The sequence below is a fragment of the Rattus norvegicus genome, chromosome 11 (genome assembly GCF_036323735.1).
Source record: "Rattus norvegicus strain BN/NHsdMcwi chromosome 11, GRCr8, whole genome shotgun sequence".
Taxonomy (NCBI): domain Eukaryota; kingdom Metazoa; phylum Chordata; class Mammalia; order Rodentia; family Muridae; genus Rattus; species Rattus norvegicus.
This window is the reverse complement of record NC_086029.1, coordinates 43,512,783-43,535,255: the sequence shown is the minus strand read 5'-3', so window position 1 is coordinate 43,535,255 and position 22,473 is coordinate 43,512,783. Positions and strand designations below refer to the sequence as shown.

At 48.0% G+C, this 22,473-nt stretch overlaps 1 protein-coding gene across 3 annotated transcripts in view; it reads left to right on the top strand.

Annotated features, from left to right (window-relative positions):
- Positions 1 to 22,473, top strand: part of Urb1 (URB1 ribosome biogenesis homolog) — a 60,766-nt gene that overhangs the window by 16,143 nt on the left and 22,150 nt on the right. For all 3 annotated transcript variants that reach the window (NM_001191661.1, XM_039088427.2, XM_039088428.2), the window contains exons 9-24: positions 1,209 to 1,404; positions 2,621 to 2,758; positions 4,917 to 5,090; positions 5,766 to 5,895; positions 6,552 to 6,668; positions 7,939 to 8,051; positions 10,680 to 10,799; positions 11,927 to 12,043; positions 12,629 to 12,767; positions 13,988 to 14,158; positions 14,611 to 14,804; positions 16,293 to 16,511; positions 17,508 to 17,687; positions 18,938 to 19,790; positions 20,373 to 20,571; positions 21,060 to 21,246. In NM_001191661.1, coding sequence (NP_001178590.1) covers positions 1,209 to 1,404; positions 2,621 to 2,758; positions 4,917 to 5,090; positions 5,766 to 5,895; positions 6,552 to 6,668; positions 7,939 to 8,051; positions 10,680 to 10,799; positions 11,927 to 12,043; positions 12,629 to 12,767; positions 13,988 to 14,158; positions 14,611 to 14,804; positions 16,293 to 16,511; positions 17,508 to 17,687; positions 18,938 to 19,790; positions 20,373 to 20,571; positions 21,060 to 21,246 — 3,247 coding nt within the window. The remainder of the gene's footprint in view (positions 1 to 1,208; positions 1,405 to 2,620; positions 2,759 to 4,916; positions 5,091 to 5,765; positions 5,896 to 6,551; positions 6,669 to 7,938; positions 8,052 to 10,679; positions 10,800 to 11,926; positions 12,044 to 12,628; positions 12,768 to 13,987; positions 14,159 to 14,610; positions 14,805 to 16,292; positions 16,512 to 17,507; positions 17,688 to 18,937; positions 19,791 to 20,372; positions 20,572 to 21,059; positions 21,247 to 22,473) is intronic.

The following is a 22,473-nucleotide window of genomic DNA, read 5'->3' as shown; positions in this document are numbered from 1 at the left end:
TATTACTACGCCCCCAAAAAAGATGGTCACTTAGTAAGCATTAGAGCATCAGTTGATGTGCTATAAGTTTGCAAAACGCTGTAGTTAATGTGGAGTTTTAAAACCTTTGGCAAATACTAAGTGTTGTGTTTAGGAGCTGAGGGGACAGTGTGCTTGCTGTTCAAAGTGGAAAGGACTGAGGAATTAGAAGCAGGGCCCCGACAGTCATGACACTCACCCCCTTACTTCTGCTCCCACACAAGTGTCAGCACTTCAGGGAAGCTCACCCTGGTAATCCTTGTTGCTCAAATAGCCCCTCTCTTGTGTGGCAGGCTTCTGTGGCTTTTCACCACCATGCAGTTATTTCTTTGTTCACAGTCTGATTGGTGAGAAGAGCAAGCAGAGACTCCTTATTGTCTAGGATGGTGGCTGCTGTCCCCTAAGTAATCACTGAAGACAAGGGGCCAGCATAGAGCAAGGGGTGGCAGCCTTTTCTGTGAGGGCCAAGTAGTAGACTAAGATTGATAGGCCAGTCTCTGTGACTACCCAGCACTGCTGTTGTGACAATGAAGTGACTATAGATGAGGACAAATGACTATAACTGCCAAATATGACTTTAAAGCTAGGTGATAGCCCATAGTATGGCAACCTAGTAAGCCAGTCAAGAGCAGATGGCGAAGCATGATTGCATCTGGATGCTCCAACTACCCAGGGTTAAGCAGATGTGGAAATAGCCTTATGGCTTTGGGCAGATGAAGCACAGAGCCCTGGAGGAGCTTCAGCTGTTGAGATCCTGGGTTGGTGCTTCCCTTTGAGGTTTTATGTCAGCAGGGTTTTTCTGCTTGTTTTTGTTTGTTGCACAGTCTGGTCTAGAGCTTGCATGCTTAAAACTATCTTCCCACTTCAGCCTCCTGAACAGCTTGAGTTTCAGGAATGTGTTACCATGCCTGGCTTTCCTCATCTTCACTTTATACTTGAAGATACTTTGCCTACTTGGGGACACCATGGCTCTTTTCCCATAAGATTCCTTCCCTAGGGCTCCAATTGCCAAGTGAGGTGAAATAGAGACCTTTTCAGCCATTCAGAAGCAGAGGAGGGAGATTGCAGCCCCTTGTGTGCCCTCAGGCCAAGGCATACCTGTGGGATACCCTGGAGTCGTGTGACTCCAGTGCTCAGTGTATTTGAACTTCTCTTGCTGACCTTTCTGGTCTTGTCTCTGTTCCTAACAGAGGAGGCAACCTGACACTCTTGCACTTCCTGTTGAGTTTGAAAACTGCAGCAGGGGATGAGCTGGTGGCCTCACTCGTGGTAAGCATCCTGAAGGTGTGCCCAGACCTGCTGACCAAATACTTCAGGGAGGTCACATTCTCCTTCCTCCCAAGAGTGAAGTCCACTTGGCTAAACAACGTGAAGCTGCTGAACAAGGTACAGGGCTCAGCAGAGCTGGTGTGTGGGCCGGGTGCGTCTGGCAGGTGGGGCCAGCGGGCATCTGCTCTGCCGGGGTGTGCAGTGAAGCCCGTCTCGGGGATGGGGTATTGTGGACCACACGATTGGTGGCCTTACCCTGTGGTAGCATTGGTTTCTCACTGAGCTGGATTTGGAATTTTCCCTTTTGATTCAGTTGAGCTCATTTCTGATCCTTGGGAGTCACAATTTAGGCTGATATCAGTGAAGTCTGAACAGAACAGTAAAACTTGTAACAAAAATGTTTGCGTGATGTGTGGATCAGATAGATATCCCATCCTGAATGCTTGTGACCGGGAAGGTTTGCATGAGTGGGGTGGGGTAGGGTAGGGTGGGGTGGATTTTGTAATTTTGTACAACCTCTACAAGGTTTTTGGAGGCATGGTGACCCTCCTGTGTCTTCCCACACACACCTGGGGCTGCCCAGTCATGCCTGGTATTTTATGTAAGTCCTGGGTGTTGAGCAAAGGTCCATATACTTATGTGTCAAGTGCTCCTACTCACTGAGACAGCTCTGCTATGTGAAACTTGAACATCATATTGGTACTCAAAGAGCTGTGGATCTTGGATCTGCAGATCACACTTAACTGTAAATAAAGTAAACAGCTTTAGCAGTGACCATAATGTAGCTCAGCCTTCTCTCAGACTTATGGTCTTCAGTTGGGTACATTTCTATGATTGTTGGCTTATGCCTCAGCTCGTCCTGGGCATTATCTGTAAAACCAGCTCTTTTGATTCATACATGGTTTTCTTAGAGCACATGTGTGCAGGCCTTGTGAGTCCTGTGAGAAGCACTCACCTTGGCCATGTGTAGAAAAGCTGCCATGTGCCAGCATCTGTCCTGGGAGCTGCTTCTATTGCTGTCCAGCCCCATGCTGCTGAAGGGGCACTTGTGTGGTTTTATAGTGTGGTGTGAATCCTTATGGTGTAGCTTGTTTACTGTGAGGCTGGTCATCTCATTGACGTTTGACATCTGAGCAGCACATTTGTGTGTTAAGTGTCTGTCTAAAGGATTTTCATGAAGCTTCAAAGGGATTGAGTGAGTGGTTTGTCAGTAACCTGTCAGGGGCAGCAGGACCGGGTCTAGCAGGTTGTGTAGTGATAGGTAATGGATTTGGGGGATTTATACCTAGTACCTCTTCCATCCATAACTCAATCTCTTTCTTCCCTTTTGTAGATCTATGAGGCCCAGCCAGAGATTTCCCCGGCCTTTTGGACTAGAGAGTTTATCCCCTTGCCAAGGCTCCTGGCGATGGTGATGGTGACCACAGTGCCTCTGGTGTGCAATAAGATCATGTTCACTCAGGCATTAAATGTAAGTCACAGGGAAAGAGATGACTCAGTCAGAGAACTGAGTTAATAAGTTCCTAGCAAGTATTGGCTTACAACCTTCTGTGACTTCAGTTTCAGGGGATCAGATGCCCTCTTGTGGCCTCTGCTGTTTGTGTGTATGTATGTGTATACCATGGATCGATCGATCTACTTATCTATCTATCTATCTATCTATCTATCTATCTATCTATCTATCTATCTATCTATCTATCTATGCTGCACAGACATACATGCATTTAGGCAAAACATTCACACACACACAAAATAAAATTTAAAATGTGAAAACAAAGGTAAGTCATACACACCCAGCTTTCTTCTGCTGCCATCTGCAGCATGTGGTCCCTAAAAACACCTGCTGATGGTGTCTGACTGTTTTGTCAGACAGAGCTTTGCCTTGAAGTCACTGACGAGGACAACTGTGCACCTGGGGTTAGCCATTTCTTCTGGCAGTGACTAGCATGGTGTCTTCAGCTCTGCTTCAACATTCTGTGGGGACCCCAACCCTGTACATTTCTGTAGGGTGTGTGGGTGCCGGAAAATGTTAGGAAGGGAAGGTATTGTGGTAAAACTTCACTCATTCAGGATATCTGGAAATAGCATCAATCTCTTAATTCTTTGAAGGGCCTTATGGACCAGGTGTTAAGATTTACGGGGACCATTTATATTGAGGGTAGTGTTTGAGGAAAAAGTGATACTTATTATATTTTCAGGTAGTGTTGGAGGAAAAAGTGATACTTAAGTTTTGTATCCTTATTTGGTGGCTGAGAGCACTTGCTTTTCTTCCAGAGGACCCAACTTTAGTTTCTAGCACCCATGTTGGGCAGTTCACAGCTGCCTGTATCTCCAGGACTTCTGATACTGTCTCCTGATGTCTACAAGTACCTACATTCACGTGCATATACTCACACTCAGACACACATACCACACACACAAAATAAACTTCAAAAAAAGAATTGATATCTTATCTCTGGTAGAATTCCTCATATCCCATCAGAAACATCATTCTCAGGGTTCCTTTTTTTTTTTTTTTTTTTTTTTTTTTACCACAGTGTCCTGGGCCCATCCTGTTTTTGCTGATAGGACCTACAGGTCCTTGAACATTACTCAGTCTCTGAGGTCACTTAGGTCCTTGACACTCTTCTTGGTTGTTCTCTAACTGAGAACTCTGGGTATCAGAAGTCTGTGGTGTGTGTGTGTGTGTGTGTGTGTGTGTGTGTGTGTGTGTGTGTGTCTCCGTGTGTCCATCCTTTGTCGCTATTCCAACACTTTAAGTTGTGTACTTGTGCATAACTTTAGAGGCTAAAAGTCCAAGATTGAGTGACCTTGTGTGTTTAGGCTTTAGTGAGGCCCCACTTACTGTGCCATGAGTAGCAGTGGATGAACAAAGAGGCTACAGTGTGTGAGCAGAGTGGGCAGGAACACATGGTGAGGGGCTGGCTTACTTTTCTTTGATTTCTTGATGGTCAGGTTGGCCTTCAACTCATGATGATCCTCCTGCCTCAGTCTTCTGGGTGCTAGAATTATATGCATGCACCATCAGCCCTGGCCCAGGATTTTTGGTTTTTGTTTTTTTGTTTGTTTTTTGGTTTTGCAACAACCCTTGCTTCTAGAAATCAACTCATCCCGTGAGAACGGACAACTTAAGCCTACTCAATAATCCTACCCCCTAAATATTCTGTCACCTCTCACTGCCACCGTTTTGGAACTGGGCGTCTAGCATGTAAACTTGGTGGGCAGATTTCATCTAAGTTACCAGAGTTGCTTAGTCTTTATAAAGGTGCAACCTTTCCTCACAAGCAAGCTGGCATGTTTCCTTGACGTCTCACTATCTTACTGCATGTGAGTGCTTCTTATGGGTCCTAAGTGGCTGCTGGGCAGAGATCCTGTGCTCTCACTGCAGATAATTTGTAATAGCTGAGTGGTTGTCAGGGAAGGCTGACTGAGAAGTATGTGCAGAGCAGTCTACCATGGGACTCCGACAGGATAGATGTCTATGGGGAAGGTCCCCAGGTCACCACTTCTCAGTAAAGAGTCCTGTCAACTCTTTGGCTTTTCCCTAATAGTAACGAGAACAGCAGGAACCTGTCAAGCACAGCTGTCCCCGAGAGACACATATGATTTCAGTTCTCTTTTCTTCCTAGTTGGACAGCATACCTGTAAAACAGTCAGCATTATCCCTTATTTCGATCATTTTGAAGAGAGCATTAAAAACAGTTGACCACTGTCTGGACAAAGAGATCTGGCAAGATTCAGACGTGTACACAGCTGAGATGATGGAAGAATTTGTTCAGCTCTTCAGAGAAGCCTTGAGCAAGGTAGGTGCATGGCTAGGTTTAAGTTTTCACTGCAGACCTGGTCTCCAAACACAGATGAGAGAAAGTGTTTTCTTGGGACATGGGGTGGGAGCTGAGGGATGTGCCCTCTTAGCTGCTGGATGGCGGAGCTAGCAGGCAGTGTCCTGGCACAGTACTCAGGAGCAGCAAATACGACGTTTGCTTAGAGATCTCACTTAGAACAGATCTTTGAGTGAGCTAGGAGTCAGGCTCTGACTTGCCTTTGCACAGAAACAGTGGATTGTCGTTCTAGTGGGGCCTGTGGCTTATTTCCCCTAACTGTAAATGCACACACACACTGATGGGACTGTGGCTCAGGTTAGACGGGAATGGCAGTTGGAGGCTGGTAGATATCTGCTTTCTCCATGGTTAAGTCTGCATACTGGCCAGCAGTGCGGAGCGCCCTGGTGGTCCTTGGCAGATTCCTGGAGGTGTTTCCAGGAAGAGGCCCTCCAGTCCCACCACCTGGGCTGAGTGGAAGACTGAGTGCAGTTCTAGGATGTACCGCAGGAGCGAGCTTACAGGGATGAGCTATTCTCCCTTAGGTTTCCTCTCTGGGTTTGTTTTTGCTTTTTCCCTGTCAGTACGTCAGTTCATTGATGTCTTTCCATGCTTCAAATGACGAATTTGTAATCTTTGCTTCTCTTTTTCACCTAGATTTTGCCAGATCTGAACACTGTTATTTGGGTCTGGCAATCATTTAAAAAGCAAGAGATTAAGGAGAACCATGAGAAGGGGAAGAAGAGCAGTAGCAAGACTCCTGCTGCCTCCAAAGCTGTCCATCGTGGTGAGGGCTTCAGCTACCTCTGCTCTTGACCTTGGACAGAGATGTCAGGCAGCCAGGATGGCTCCTCAGAGGATCCTTAAGCAGTTCTGTGTCAAGGCCCCTCTAGCCATGAAAATTCTGTATCCTTCTTTGCCTAGGGAGAAGCATTAGGTGGAATTGTACATTTTAGTGAGTTTTAATATCAGAAATACTTTAGTGTTTGTATGCCAGCACCATGTCTCAAAAGGCTTGACTACCCATGCATGCTGTATGAATGGGTGAGGACTCTTGGCTGCTGTACAGATAGGGGTGGGCTTACCAGGCCTCTCTTGTGTTAAAATTTGGTGTTGGCCAGGTGTGGTTTTCCATATCTAGACACCATAGGGCAGTCCTTACTGTGCATCCCTGCTGTTCGGATGAGGACAGGAAGCCCAAGATTGGTAGGCAACCTTGGCCTGAGCAAGCTGCAGCAGTAAAGAGTGCTTAAGAGCAGGTCCATGGGACAGCATCAACCCTGCTACCACACTGACCCTTCAATGTGCTCACTATGTCTTTTGTAGCCTCAGTGCAGAGGATGCAGTTGGCTGGGGCTAGTTGTGTAGGGCTGTGAATGCTCACCTGATCAGGGACAAAGGACAAATATTTGTCCTAATGCATGTTGTCTCCCTTTGGTGCAGATGATGCAGAAACAATTCTTCTGAAATCCGTCCTGCTCCAGGTCATATGCCTCTACCAACAGGTTGTTCCCCATGTGGTCACGCAGTACAACTTTGACTTCAGCAAGCTCCTAAAAGGTGGGTCTTAAGGGACAGCAGGCGAGGGCTGGAGAGATGGCTCAGCAGTTAAGAGCACCGTTGCTCTTCCAGAGGTCCTGAGTTCAAATCCCAGCAACCACATGGTGGCTTACAACCATCTGTAATGAGATCTGATGCCCTCTTCTGGTGTGTGTGAAGACAGCTACAGTGTACTTACATATAATAAATAAATCTTTAAAAAAGGAGGGGGGGGGACTGCAGGCGAAGCTGCTTCTGTTTCTGCCAGTGGGGGACAAAGGTCACTCCAATAAACTACAGCAGAGTCTAGGAGCAAGGACCAGGAGGGGTAGATGGGCAGTTTATCAGCAGATGTAATCCACCACCATGATTTATTTGTACCACTATTGTCTCTGACAGTGAGGCTCCCATATTACTTACCTAGTGAACACCTAGGACAGCAGTGAGAGGGCAAGCTGCTTGGGCATGCTGCTCAGGGTTGTCCCCAAACCAGGTCATTTGGTACTTATTCCAAGACAAGGCTGCAAGGGGAAGAAAGGAGAGCCCTGTAGAAGGGACATGCCATCCTGTTTGTACAGAGGTGCAGTGTGCATGGTTACGTTACGTTACCCGAGTGAGTCAGCTCAAACCATCTTGTCTAAATTATCATCATGCTGGTCTGGATACGGTTCCTTGATGGTCAAGTTTGCCTAATAAAATCGATTTTATAATTGGCCTATAGTGACTTGCAAAAATACCATTCTTGGAATTTATATAAATTCTTGAAATAGTTATTTCTCAAGACTTATAATTAGCATTTTAATCATCAAGGGTGAAAAGTTGCCTTTCCATATAAAGGCCATGTAGGTCTTAGGAGCAGTAGCCTTCCCAAGCAGGGGAGGACTCTAGAGACCAGGCTAGGGAACAGAGTCAGTGGTCAGGCTTGGTGCTCGTAGTCTCTGTGTACAAATACTTACGGCCTGGCTAATAGGCCTGCTCTCTGCATGGTATAATGGGGGTGTAAGGTTCATGAGTTTGGGACCATACTTTAAGGGAGTGGTATATAGTATGGTGACCAGTTATAGGACAGGCTGAAATTGGCTAAGGGACAAACAAGGGGTATTTTGAGCTTGTAGAATTGGACTTTTGTTGACAAATTCCGATAGACATCAAATGGGGGGTTGTCAAGAGAAGTATGCTGCTCACAGCCTGAGTGAGGGAGCATGGAACACAGGGAGCAGTCTACGTCCTTCTCTGTCCTTTCTCTCCCCTATTCTGGGTAATATTGTGTTTTCCGGATCTCTGGCTGCAGGCATCATCTCTGAGCAGGGCCCTGCTGAGGAGGCTCCTCCCATCCTGCAGCACCACATGCTGAAGGTAGCCCTGGAACTGCCTGCTAACAAGTTTTTGTGGCTAAAGGCACAGGTAGGAATTGGGCATCTCCAGTCTTCTGCCAGTGTGCTTGACTTTTCTCTCCATTCTTTCCCAGTTCTTGTCAGTGAACACATTTGGAAATAAAGCACATGACTTTCCCTTTGTTCTCACCCTGAGAGAACTCAGTACCCAGAATGGGAGCACCACCGTGCTAACAGAGAGCTGAGGCTGGGAGCACCACCGTGCTAACAGAGAGCTGAGGCTGGCAGATACTGGACACAGTGTCTGCATGCCTTCAGCAGCATCTTCTAGGACTAGCATCTTCACTCATGCAAGGAAGGTCAGCAGGCACCAGATGTTCGCCTGTGTCCTAGGTGCTGTCCCTCCTGTGCACTGAAGGATGACTGACAAGGTTACATGTGCTTTTGGGTACCTCAGATCACACAGTGACTTGGTTCCTACAAACCTTTTTTATATGGAACCAGGGCATGGAAAGGCATGTTGACATTTACACACAACATTTTCAGAATTCTCCTTCTGAGTTGAGGACAATTCATAATTGCATAAGGACTTACAAGATGGCAGACTGCACAAAGGGTGCTTTGACCTCTCCACCCATACCATGTTGGGCAGGCTGCTGGGGTCAGAGAGAGTTCAGGACACTTCTGCAATGCTAGAGCTCTGTGGTGGGCCCAGATAGTGCTGTCCTGAGCCCTCCTCTCAGCCTTCAGCTGTCTCCATCCTGAAATGGCATGCTATATGTTGGTAATTTCATTCCAGCTGGGTTGGGCCAGTAGCTCTTGATGATATACTCGGAAAGTTAGAAAAGTTGTCCTTTTCCACACTGGTGCAGGGCATAGAACCTAAAGCCTGTGTGTGCTAGTTAAGTGCTCTACCACTGCGCCACTGAGCCACCTCCTTCACACTTTTCTTTTTCTAAATGCAAGAAACTTGGGCCTCATTAAAAACCAAGCAATCTAGACCATAATACGTTGTGGGGTAGCAGGAGTGGGTCAGAGGAATGCGAAAGTTTCCATGCACAGCAGTGCAAGTGCATTGCTTAAGATGGCAAAAGAAAAGATAACAATAGCTGTCATTCCAAAGGAGGGAATACACACCTGGATATGTGCACATGTGCTTGTACATTCACAGCTATTCACACACGTATGTGTGCGTCGTTACTAAAAAGGCATGGAAACCAGGACACCAGCTATCCCCAGGAGGAGAAGTGGAGGGTGGAAGAAGGAGGCTTAGTCCCTGTGCTTGTGTTTCCCGGGACAAAGGCAAACCTTTACAAGTGAAAGTAAAGGTGAACAGTCCTCCCAGAGTACTGTCACTACCCAGTAACCGCCATCTTATCTGCACATCAAGTCAGCATGCACCAGGAAGTTCCTGCTGATGGGTCACTTGTCCAGGTGTGTTCAGGACAGTCTTTAAAGAGTGACAGAAACAATGGAGGCCGAGAGCAGTTTATCAAGTAGAAGGGACAGCACATGACACACTGTGCTCTGTAGTTCTCCTTTGGCACTTTATGGCATGACACTGTGAGTGCTTTTGGATCCTGAGTGTCACAAGAAGTGTCACACTATAAGATATGTTTTCCACACAGTCTTTGTCCATGAAAATTTGCCCAAAAGAGGCCACTTAATGTGAAAGAAATGGCAACTCTAAGACATTGATTGACAGCCTGGAGGCAGTTGGCACAGGCCTTTAATCCCAGCACCTGGGAAGCAGAGGCAGGTGGGTCAGCCTGGTCTACAGAGCAAGTTCCCAGCACAGCTAGGGCTACAGAGAATCCTGGGGGTGAAGCGTAGGGTGGGACTGCACACACGACATTGACATTCTGTGCTCTACCCATTTCATGCTTCTGAAGTTCGTCTTCTATGCTGGTATTGTGTACTGGACCAGGTTATCCCCACTAAGGGCCATTGCATATCAACAGACTTTACAGAATGTGGGCTCTGTGCCCGTCTCTAAGACAGAGGTTTCTCAGCGTGTGGGTCACCCAAGACCATCAGAAATCACAGATATTTACATTACAATTCATAGCAGTAGCAAACTTTCAGTTATAGTAGCACTAAGTCCTTTTGTGATTGAGGTCAGCACATGAGGAGCTGTATTAAAGGGTGCAGCACAGGAAGGGTGCAGACCACCGCTCTAAAGCATGTGTTCAGAGTCCGGAAGCGGTTTTAAAGGCCCTAGTATGTGGCTGGTGAGCTCACACGGTGTCCTGATGAAATGCAGCCCATGCAGCTGAGGTGGACAGCTCTGGGTTGCTCTTCACTGCCCACTTGTGTGCATGGCTATGCCAGATCTTGGTTTCCAGGACATTGTTACCTTCTGTGTGAGTCAGATAGGACAGCAGCTCTGCTGCTTCCTAGGTGAGGGGAGGATTCCGTGAGCCATATACGTGAAGACTTGAGCTGTGGCCCCAGAAGTGCTTATGTGCTGCTCTGTGGCTTGTTACCATCTGCTGCTGCAGGATCTGAATGAGTGGCCTGCCTTGTAAGGTTTTCTGTGTGTAGCGTCCCTGTACTGCTCTCCGATTGGTAATTAAAGTGAGATAGCATGTTGAACCTGGCAATGTGCTGAGCATGCAGTCAGTCACACGTTTGCTCAGCAGGTAGTGGCCTTGGTTAATTGTGCATATTAACAGTTGAGATAATGTCCAAACTCTAGGAAGGCCCTGAGGCAGAAATCGTTGGAGGAGAACGCTCGGTGTTTTACCTGTTGATGAAGATGTTTGTGAATAGTAGCCATTTACAGCTCAAGTTATCCACTCAGCGTCTGATCATGAAGGTCAGTATCTTGTAGCAGTCTCTTGTCTGATAGGAGGTTGCATGGCTTCCCTATGGTGGTGACTTAGAATGTTTTAGGAGTATGTAGAGTTTTGTGAATTCTTTTATTTGGAATTTAAATTTTTTATAATGTACTTGTTTATTTTGTGTCTGTGTGTGTGTATATGTGGGGACTGGAAAGGTGAAATATGAAAGTCAGTCAGGACACACACTCTCCCTAGGCTCTGTTCCCATGGGAAACTGTTTCAGAGCTGTGGCTTGAACCTCCTTCCCACACTTCCCTGGGCCTCTCACTTTTCACCCTTGTCCATCACCCCCATCTCAGTTGTTCCCAGAGTCAGGTGCAGGAGTGAGGACTTGGTCCTCTTGTCTTATCTCTTGGATGTGGCCCTCACTTCTCCATGGGCACTTGACCAGCCAGACATGTAATACAGTAATAGGTACCTGTAGTCTAGACTAGACAGTTCTGAGGCCACATTTCCACACCCTGTCTCAAAAACACTAATGGTGGCAGTAGGTGCCAACATGAGACTTTGTGTTTTTTTCTGAATTTTTCTGCATTTTGAGCTTCTTACCTGAGCAACTTGAGACTCACCCTGTTTTAGTCCCTGCTGGTGCAATCGTGTCCTTACTGACCTCATAACCGATAGCCACAGAGGTGCAGATTACAGTTGTGGGAAATTTGGTGCACACTGTTGCAGGGCTCTGTGGTATAAGGGCACTTAGCCCTGAGCCTCCCACACCAGTGGACCATCTCATCCCAAGCTCAGACCCTGGTGGGAACGGTGTGCTTCCTACCTAGACTTGGAGGTCCCCATGCTGAAGGTGGAGTCGCACATGCTTATCGGGTCTTTGTGGAAATCCAGATAAAAACGAGCCTCAGAACCACCTGGATCATTCTCCTTACCAAGAACTAAGGCAGGAAAGGGAGTGCACAGTAGTGAGAAAGGTACCATGTTGTCCCCAGTGGGGGATGGCGTGATCTCCGCTCTGTGTCCTCAGCAGTGGGTTTCCGTCCTGGGAGAAGAGCTGGTGTACCTGTACTCTGGTACGTTGGTTTGAAACGTGTGCAGCTGCACAGAAAAAGTAACTTCTGTTCTGACCTTTGCATGGCTCCACTGCCCACAGATTCTTCGGGACACAGGCGTGTTCGAACACACGTGGAGAGAGTTGGAGCTCTGGCTGGAGCGCCTGGACAGCACTGCAGAAAAGCACAAGGAAACCGTCATTCAGTTCCTGGAGCGTGTGAGTGCGGAGCTCCGTGGAACAGATTGTGCTGGGGGCAGCTGACTGGGCCACACTGCCCAGTGTGCATTTACACCTGAAGGGCTCCTGTCTTCCTAATCTTGCTGACACTGAGAACCCACTCCATGTTAGCCTCTGAACAGCATACTCTACTGCATGCTTCTTGATTTCATTTGGGAAGCTTGTTTTTTTCATGAAGGAATAAATTTATCCAAAAAGCAAAGTTACAAAACTGTAGAACAGAAGAGATACTTTTAAAATTGTATAACAAAAAAGCTTTTAAAATCTTTTCAGTAGGGGTTGGGGATTTAGCTCAGTGGTAGAGCGCTTGCCTACCAAGCGCAAGGCCCTGGGTTTGGTCCTCAGCTCCGAAAAAAAAAAATCTTTTCAGTAAAATTATACTACTACTACTACTACTACTACTACTACTACTACTACTACTACTAATAATAATAATAATAATAATAATAATAATAATAATGGCGGTTAATATTTTCTTACTTTATTTGATTTAGACCAAGGGCATTTTGGGCTTTTTTCTCTTGTTGCCATTTAACTGTCTTCACCTGCCTCTTTTATGTTCAGATTTTATTGACACTGGTGGTGAATCCTTACTCATACACAGACAAAGCTTCTGAGTTTGTCCAAGAAGCCAGCACCTTGCAAGGCGCTGTGGGAAAGCAGGATGCAGATGATGTCAGCATTCCCATCTCCCATATTGATGGTAGGTTTCATGCCCAGAACCTGCATGTGTTCTGCCTCTCAGGCCACAGTTAGACAGAACAAGACTTGTGCAAAGGCTTGGCTTAGAGTACAGACAGCCCGTTTCCTCGTGTGAAAGATGAGGCCTCTCTGCAGATGAAGCCATCTCACTTACAAACTGGACCATGCAAGAAGAATTTAGCTGCTCTGTATGTGTGTATGGTCTACTGTGTACTGGCACTGTTAAATTCACAGATCTCAGAAACCTCATTAACAGCTCTAAGGTGAGGAAGGATTGCTTTCCTCCTTAGTATATATATATATAGTTCAGAGAGCTGGGAACAGAGAGACCAAGTCACTTTGGCTATCACAAGTGCTTCCTTGTAACTTCAAGATTTGAACCTGTTCACCCAGCAGTTGATGGAAACAGATGTAGAGCCCACAGCTAAACATTAGGCAGACCTCGGGGAGTTTTGTAGAAGAGAGGGAGTAAGGATTGAAGGAGCCAAGGGGTCAAGGCCTACATAAGAAAACCTACTGAGTCCATTAATCTGGGCCCATAGGGGCTCACGGAGACTGCACTATAAACCAGAGAGCATTCGTGGGATGGACCTAAACCTCCTACACATATGTACCAGATGTGCAGCTTGGTCTTCATGAGGGACTCCTACCAGCAGGAGCGGGGCTTGTCACTGACTCTGTTGTCTGCCTTTGGATCCCTTTCCCCTAACCAGGCTGCCTTGTCTAGTCTCAGTAGGAGAAGATGCACCTAGTCCTATTGCAAATTGATATGCCAAGGCAGGTTGATAGCCAAGGGAGGCCTCCCCTTCTTTGAAAAGAAAGGAAAGGGGATAAGAGGAGGGTAGGTGAGAGGGAAGGACTGGGAGGAGAAGAGGGAGGAGAGAGAAGGTTTGAACCTAGGTGCCCAATTACTGGTCTGTGCTATAGCCCTCTCAGATGTCAGCTTGTCTGTCTGAGTATGGGGTAAGGTCCTTGGGCTTTAGTTACCACCTTAGCAGAGTAGCCTGCACTTGTCAGATCCATAAGAACCATAGGCCTCATCGTCACCTGTTCAGGCCCAAACTCCGGGAAGCATTTTTCCCCAAGAGAAGTTTGAGAATTTTTGTTGGTTTTGTTTCTCTCTTTCTGTAAACATTCTTTAGCCTCTCCCTGTCTTGGGCTGTCTCCAGTGGGAGCCTCTGATGGCCCCTACTTAAGCTGGCCTCCCCTCCTCTGTTGCAGATGTGCTGGACATGGTGGACGTCCTGGTGGAAGGCAGTGAGGGCCTGGATGAGGATATTGGGTTCTTGTTAAATGAAGACATGATTCTGCTCACCTTCCCCTTCAGTGCTCTGGTCCCTGCAGCTCTGGAAGCCAGGAATAAGCTGCTCCTCGGGACAGAATGTGAAGCAGGTACCTTGTCATTGACCAGTACAGGCCTGATGACTTTTCTGATGGCTGTCTTCTGGGAAGTGGCCCAGGGTTACAGGCTCTTCCTGTCTTACAGCCATGCCATCTGAAGGCATGGTTTCTATGATACCTGGGCAAGGCAACCATGCTTACCCTAGAGGATCTGGTCAGGCAGGGAGTGCTATACCTGGAGAGTGACTTGGAGAGGCCTATGTGCCAAGGCAGAGGAAGGGACAGGAACATCACGTGCAAGTCTTTGGCCTAGGTAGTTTTGGTCTGGCCGTGCAGACCTGAGGACCTGATTTCAGACCATGTGCTCTCCCAGGTGGGTGTCTGACCCTTCATGGAGCTGGTACTCCTGGGTCTGATGTGACTGACTATGGAGGGGCATCACATCAGTATCTCAGAGGCAGTCTTACTTTTCCCTAACCCTGCCTGCCTCAATTCCTTTGCAGGGGAAAGCATCGTGGCATACATGACTGCAGTGTTGACTGACATTCTCCATACCCAGAGGGACCCCCTAGCCCTGTGCCTTCTGCTCCAGTCTTATGACAAGTTCGAGCCTGCTAGCCTGCTCTGCTGTCAGCAGCTTGCCCAGTTTCACAGATACTACAGTCTCTGGATTCCTGAGCAAGCCCAGGAGGCCTTGGTGAGTTACACTCACTGCTCCCTGAAGTGTTTCTGCACTTGTAGCTGGACGTGTAGCTGGAGGGTCCCGATACTGTACAGTTTGCAGAGCCAGGGCTTAACCTTCCTCTGTCCTCTGCTGAATAGAGGAATGTCAGTCATGTTAGCGCTGCTCAGCTGACGTGAACGGAGTGGCTCCCTTAGGACAGAAATTGTCACTGCTTCAGCCTGGCCTCTTCCTCTCTTCCCTTCCCAAGTAAATGGAGTGTTTATCTCCACTCTTCTGCAGACCTTGGTGTTCTCAGCTAGCATGTCTGCTCCTCGTTATACCCCATGGGCTCTACACCAGGAGAGGAAATGGGTGATGGGGAGGCTCTGTGTAATGGCATTCTTGTTCAGATGTTGTATGTCTAAACACTGCTCTGGATTTGTGTAGATTCAATCCAGTTCAGCTATGCTTAAAAATGCAGATAAAGACTCTTTTCTTGCGATGGTAGCCATGTTGATGGTATGCCATGTTGATGGTATGCCATGTATATTTTAAGCCATTTGAGCCACTACCTCTGAGAGGTAGGTCAAGAGTCTGATCACCCGTTATCACACGTGCAGAGAGCTTCCACCCACAGTTGGTGGTGGGACAGGACTTGGTCAGTCTGTTTCCAGAGCTAATGTCTAAATCAGTGATTGCCACCTTCTTCTACAAAGAGGCCTTGGTCACCAACAGTGCCACTCTGCCTGTGCACTGGTGTTGGTGTCTGCTCCTAGTGAGGTGGGTCATAGTTGGACCCGTCCTTTGTGGTATTTACTTAAACCTGACTGCCAGGCTCTGACCATCATTGTCACCTAGCTAGCGGGTATGGAGTGGAGTGGGATCCTGAGACTCAGCCTTGTCCCACTGTCTCATGTACTGCTGCTGCTGTCCTTGTCCTCAGACCATGCTTCGAGAACCACTGAGCTTCCTGACACAGTGCCTGAGCTCTTCAGCTGAAGGAAGCCATGTGCTCTGAGTCACATGTGTAGAATTAGATGGTAGCCTGGTGGTTATAAGCAAGTAACTTGTGTTTGGAGCAGGACTACTCTGGATCCTTCTTTTCCTTTACCTATCCCCCTACAACCCACACACCATGCTCCCTTAGGCCTTTGGACAAGGTATTCTGGTGTGGACAGGTAGCTTGCAGTAGGCCTTTGCTTTGGGTGGGATGCTTTTCTAGTTTGCAGCAATTTGTCCTGGTAATATAGTAGTCACATGCCGTGTCTTGGCAGTCGGCTCCTCTCTAGAAGGTGTGTGTGTGGTGAGTGCCAGTGCCTATGCATCCCTTCAGCAGACACACACTCTAGGATGATCTCTGCTGTCAGTGTTGGGATGGAGCTCCCTAGATACAGTGCCACACTGCCCTGCGTGCTCAGTGTGGAATGCCCTTCATTACACACTACCACAGTTGTCAGCAGTGTGTGTAGCCTTTGCTTCTGAGGTAATTTTTTTCCTGTTTTATCCTTTTTGATACCTCAGCCCTTGCAGGTGTCTGGCACCTCAGGACCCTATACGCCCCCCTCATCTGCCTGCTTTTCCACCTTGCTGCAAACAGCGTATGAAAGCCAAACACTTGGGGATAAGAATGTCCAGGCAAAGCTTCTAGCCGCTGTCCCGTGCCTACCTCTGCAGCACATGCTGCGCTCAGCCAAGCAGGTCCTGCTGTACCTTAAGAGCACCGTGGAGAACTTCAGCCAGGTCAGTTCCTTTCCTTCTCCTCCCAGCCCCCACATGCACAGCATGTGCTCTCCTGAGTCTGTACCACAGGGAGGGACAGGAATCCTGATAAGGCCACAAGGCAGACCCCAGTTCTAGAGCCTGACTCTTAGCTGTGCAGTTCCCGTGCTGGAGCCTCCTGGAACAGCTGTGCAGAGGCAGCAGTACTCTTCTGTCTGCTGGTGTATGCACTCAGGACAAGGCCCTTCCTTTGGTCGCCTGGACACAGCAGCATGGCCAAGTCTTGTCTTTGATGGTTTGTGAGTCCAGTAGCTCACTTTTGAACCTTGTGCTGATGTGCTTCTACACTTCCTTACTTTAGGTTTGGTTATTGACCCATTTCCCTTATTTTAAAAACAAAGCCAGGTGAGGTAGCACATGACGTTTAATTCCAGCACTCAGGAGCAGAAGCAGGCTGATCTCGGTGAGTTCCAGGATAGCCAAGGCTACACAAAGAAACCCTGTTTTCCTGAAATCAACACCACCCCTTCCCCCAACCTTACTACATTTATTGATTTACTTATTTTTATTTATGTGCACATGTGGAGGGCAGAGGCTGGCATGTAGGCGTTGATTTTCTTTCACAGTATAGATGCTGGGGACTGAACTCAGATTGTCATGCTTGGTGACTAGTGCCTTTACCCTCCTTACTTTAGCCAAAGTTACCATTTGTATTTCCCTGAGGTTTAGGACAATGAGTTTCCTTTATCCCACGCTCCTGTAAATATCGAGTCCATACCCATGTGCTCTCTTGTCTCAGCATGGGCTCATCTGGGGAAGAATGGTGGGAAGGGGAGATTGCCTTATAGTTCTGGAGGAAGCCAAATCTCACATGTGAAAGAAACTTGGAAACTGCATACAAGTCTTCCCTGGTTTGCCTAACCCTCTAGTTTTCTGCGGTGACACCATGGGGCCTGGCAATCACTGCTCTGTGACGGGTCAGCCCTGCCTTGTCTGAGAGTCATGTGTTTCTTACAGCTGGGCAAAAGTGTGGGCCCAACTCTCCTTCAGTTCCTACTGGGTCTCCTTAAGCACCTGGTTATCCACTCTGAGCAGCTGGACACCCAGAATCAGCAGAAGTTGGAGGCTGCCCGTGCTGAGTCTGATCTCTTTCTGGACATGGAGTCTGTAGCTTCACTTGAGTTGGCTACTGACAAGGTACTCCCCTCCCTCCACCACTCACATTCAGCCTGTTACCCTTTTCCCACAAGGTTGCAGATACTGGCTAGTTCTGAGTTATATGGTCACTGTAGGAAAATAGAGAAATGTAGAAAACTATACCTGAGATGTTGCAAGCCACCTATGACCTCTGCCTAAGGAGGGCTCTCTTTCCAGTCAGTCCTTTATAATCATGTCAGCCCTCAGCTCTTGTTTGTGCCTGTGCCCTGAGCCTTTTCAGAGCATCAGAGTGGGGGTCAGGCAACTGTCCTGCTGACTGGGGCACATGTACGCAGCAGCATTCTTCTGTCTGTAGTCACCTGTTTCACTGGGCCAGATGGCTATTTCTGTTGTAGTTTGCCAGGAAACTCCCAGTGGGCTTGGGGAGAGGTATGTTCTCATTTCGTAGTCTTATGAAATAGGCTGCTTTCTTCCTTGATCTCCACATTGACTTTGTGGGAGATGTAGCTCTGGTTTCTGTTTGGCAAAGCCTTGTTGGAAAGGGGATAGGTTTCTTTCTTCCTTCAGAAATAACCATGGTATAAGGAGCTTGTTTTCTTCCCTGGGAATTAGCAGACCATCTTCCAGGTCATGGTTGGTAAGGCTATGAGAGATATACCCAGACTACATCATTCCCTATCCTGCCTAGGAGTTGTGGTCTGGTCAGTGTGTAGAAGTCGCCTGGGCCAGAACTCATTTCTTGGGGCCACCTAAAAGTGGAAACAGGGTTGACTTTAGTTCTTAATTGTGCCTTAGTCTCTGTCCAACTTCCCCAGGGACATTGTCTGAGTATAAACAACTGCCCCGTTTGTTAAGATAGACCATGGCCCTCTACCAGATCTGTTCAGTAGAGCAAAGCCACCAGAGAGGCACTAGCAGGCAGCAGGTGGCTCCTTTTAATCCCTTGTTTTTGCATGGCCACCCAAACGACAGGAAAAGGCAGTTTGGCTGTATTGTGTCTGCTCTGCTGGGTAATGACATGCTGGTGGCTAGGTGGGGACAAACTGTACCCCAGGTTGGTTGTCATTGTTGTGCAGGGAATGGATGGGAGGTGCAGCACACCCTGGAGGACTGTAGTGTCCTGACAGCCCAAGTCAGGAGGTGGCGAACGTGCCTGAGAGTGTCACTAAAATTTGGGGCTAAGGATAGAGCAGGTTTGCAAAGTGTTCCTTGCTCTATTTCACTGAGAACACAGAATGCTAGCTGTGGCCTCCCTTCATCTCTGTGTGACGCACAGCTTTGTCTTTCAGACAGTAGAGGAGCTGCTGGTGGCCATCCTTAAACACCCCACACTGGAGACTTGGTTCCTGGCCCTGGAGCAGAAAGCCTTACCTCCACACACACTCAGCCCTGTCCTTGTAAAGCTCCTTGCAGCCCAGTTCAGTGCAGGGGTCCTTCAGCTACTGGTGGCAAGTTCCCCAATTCTCCATAAACTGGGTCAGTTAGGCCTTCTGGCAAAGTACTCAGAAGCCATCACTCAAAGTGTATTGAGAGAGCTCCGCACTAGGACTGTGAACTCAGCCATGACACCCAAGACCCTGCCTCAGCTGGAGGCCCTGCGAGAGCTGCACCCATACATGGAAGGTGTCCAGATCCGAGAAGTCACCTTGGCTCTGCTGGGACTGCCAGAGGCCCACCTGCTGACCCAGCAAGGCACACAGTGTCCCGGGAAGGAGAGACAACTGAGCAGTCTTGGAAAGACCCTGGTACAACTGCTGACAAGCAGCCATCAGAATCGGCTGCAGAGCAGTGAGCTACTCTGGTGTGCCGAGTATGTGCGTGGCTTGGGGGCTCTCCTCCCCACTCTGGCTGAGCAAGAGCTGGACACTGTATTCCTTCAGACTCTTCAGAAAGACCCTGTGCTGGCCCCTGTGGTGCCAGCTGACCTACTTGAGTACTGCCTGGTCCGACGGACGAAGGCAGCCCTGGACATTGCCAGCCTCCTCCTCCAGTACAGCAGTACGCACCTACTGAAGTTTGAGCTGTGGTGTGGGCAGCCTGGTGTGGGGCCCAGCCTGCAGGAGCACCTGGATGACTTCTTCCCCCTTATCCATGTGTACCTCCAACACAGGATGCAAGGAAGCTTCATGCGGCCAACAGAAGGTATGGGAATAGCTGGCTTTGGGCAACTTACAAGTTCCCACCTGGAAAGGCAGAATAGTTGCCATCTTAAACCCTGTCACTCAAGTATGGGTACACTACAGTCCTGTTCCCATCCTCACTGGAATCTCTTTAGGCTGAGAAAGTTGAGATGTCTCAACGTCCTGTCTCTTGCCCTTAGTAAGTGAAGTGCGGCCCCAGGTGCCTGCCTGTCCATTCCTAATTAGAAAAGCAGGGTGGGGTGGGCAGTCATTGGGGTGGTCTGGCTGTTTCTGATTGAGCTGAAGTAACTGAAGGCTGATCTGTCCTTCCCATCACACTGTCCCATCCCTCAGGAAAGTTGTTGGTAAGTTCATACTGAGTCTGGGCAGCGTGAATCCAATTCTCTCCCCCTGCTGAGCCTCAAGTCTGGCACCAACCACCTCCAACTTAGTCATTTATAGTAAACATAAAAGCAATTCCCCTATTGCTTTGTATGTGTGTCCGTGGTGACAGGTGCTTTCTGAAGGGCGGCTCCCACAGTCACCCTCTTGTTCATAAGTACTCTGCATTGTCTACAGTGACTTCTGCTTTGTGTCTACCTAGTATCCTCTGCTGTCACTCCTGTCTTGAGAGCCCTGTGGAGACAAGTGCGAGACAGGTTCTTTCATATCGCTGGGCCTTCCAAACATGCGCTGCATCTGGAGGCCCTGGCCCAGCTCATTCCATTTGCAAGAACCAAAGATCTGCGTGTCCTCATGGACCATTTACCCAACTTGCTTCGGACTCTGAGTAATCACAAGAGGTATGAAAACCAAGGCCATTGGGTGCTTTCCCCCTTCTTGCTGTCACTTGTCTGTTTGGCACACAGAATGAAAGTTAAGGGAAAGCAGCATCTGACATCTCACTGCATCAGTAGATGCACCAGCAGCAGGTCTGACTAGAGCAGCCATCGGCTGGAGAAGTGCATCTCTGCATGTAGATGGCTGTGGTTGATGCCCTGAGAGCAGTGTTCTACTAGAGTGGCCTCCCCAGAAGCTGTTTTGCAGGGTCTAACCAGCGTGAGGTGATGTGGTTTCTGGTCTCCAGAGGGTGGAGGGGACAGAGTGCCACTAAGTGTTTCAATAGAACAGTCTTCCAGAGAAAGCACCAGGCTCTGTATGTCACTAGTGCTGAGGTGGGAGGCCCTAGTTAAACCTCAGTGGAGAGACCTGTTGTTCCTGACGGTGTGATGCTCAGAATGGCCAGTGCCCTTAGCAGTGTCGTGATCTGCCACCTGCTCTCCTGCTGCAGTTGGATCGTGGCGGACTCTGTTTCAGCAGCCTTGGCAGAGTCAGCAGAGGAGCTGGCCTCCTGGAGGAAGACCCTCCTGCGGTCCTGTATACAGTGGCTGGCTGTGTCCTTCAGTGGCAGGGAGCCAGAAAACGAGAACACCCAGGAGCAGGAGAAGACAATGCTGCTCCGATTAAGCGAGTTGTTGGTAAGTGTCTCTCCTTAGAGATCTTGGCTGCATGCTAAGGGGACAGCAAGCCAGACGAGCCAAACTTCAGAGGTGCATTTCTAGCTGTGTGCTGCGAGTGTGGCCTCATAGGGCATGAGAGGAGCCACAGCCGGGGCAGAGCTGGGGTAGGAGGGCCCTGAATCTGTAAGCCATCTTTTATCAGGAGTGGCATCTACTGAGATGTTATAGTCTGTATCTTGATTAGTCTATTAATAGGGTGGTTTCTATTAGTTAATGGCTTTGTTAATAGGGTGGTTTCTATTAGTTAATGATAAGCCAGCCTTGCTTCTTAGTGCATTATTGATGTATATTGATCATAATGTATCAACCTTGCTCTGTCTCTTGGATTTGCCTTGCTAATGAATGTGTTAGGTGTTGTTCTATTGTGCATAAGGAATGGCTGTGTTTCATGTGGCTTTACTGGAGCGGATGCTTCTGTGTTAGGTAAGGCAGGCCTCATGGGATGAGTTGGGGAAAGTTTTACTAGGTTTGAAATTCAAAGTTGACAGTTTAGTATTTCCTTAACTGTTTTATAGGAACTGCTTTCCTATCTTCTGGATCACTTTGTTTCTAGGAAAAAACAAAAAACAATCTGTTACTCTTACCCTCACTCATCAGTACATGTACCCTTTCCTGTGGCTGACTTCAGGGTGTTTGAGAATGTGGGTTGAACAGTTTGCTTATGATAGCCCCAGGCCTTTCATCCCTGGTTTCTGAAGCATTGGCTTCAGTGAGCCATTTAGTCTGCAGATTGGTAATTGTTAGAGAATTTAGAAATGCTCCTTGTTTATTCCCCTCTATTAAAGCACCGTCCCCTTTGAGCTGCTTGGTGGTGGGTGGTGGGTGGTGATGGTAGTGGTGTGTTTTGGTTTTTTATGCAAATAGCGTCCCCAAAGTTACTGTTAGCTCCAGAGTGTGGCATAGAGTTTCCAGGCAGGTACCGTGTATTTGTCCATTGTAACCCTGAGCAAAGCTCCCTCTTCAGGAGTTGAAGCATGTAGGGTTTTGGTCAGGGCAAGTGTTTGCTTGAGTGGCCACTTCAATCTAGCTGTTGTGTTTTTATTCATGAGTTTATTACAAATCATCAAGTGGTATACATCACACAAAGCCCGCACACGCACGTGTGCCTGTGTGTGTAAAACTTACAGCCTGTACTTCTGACTTAATTTGTTATGTCATAGGTTTGTGAATTTAAAGTAAAAGGAA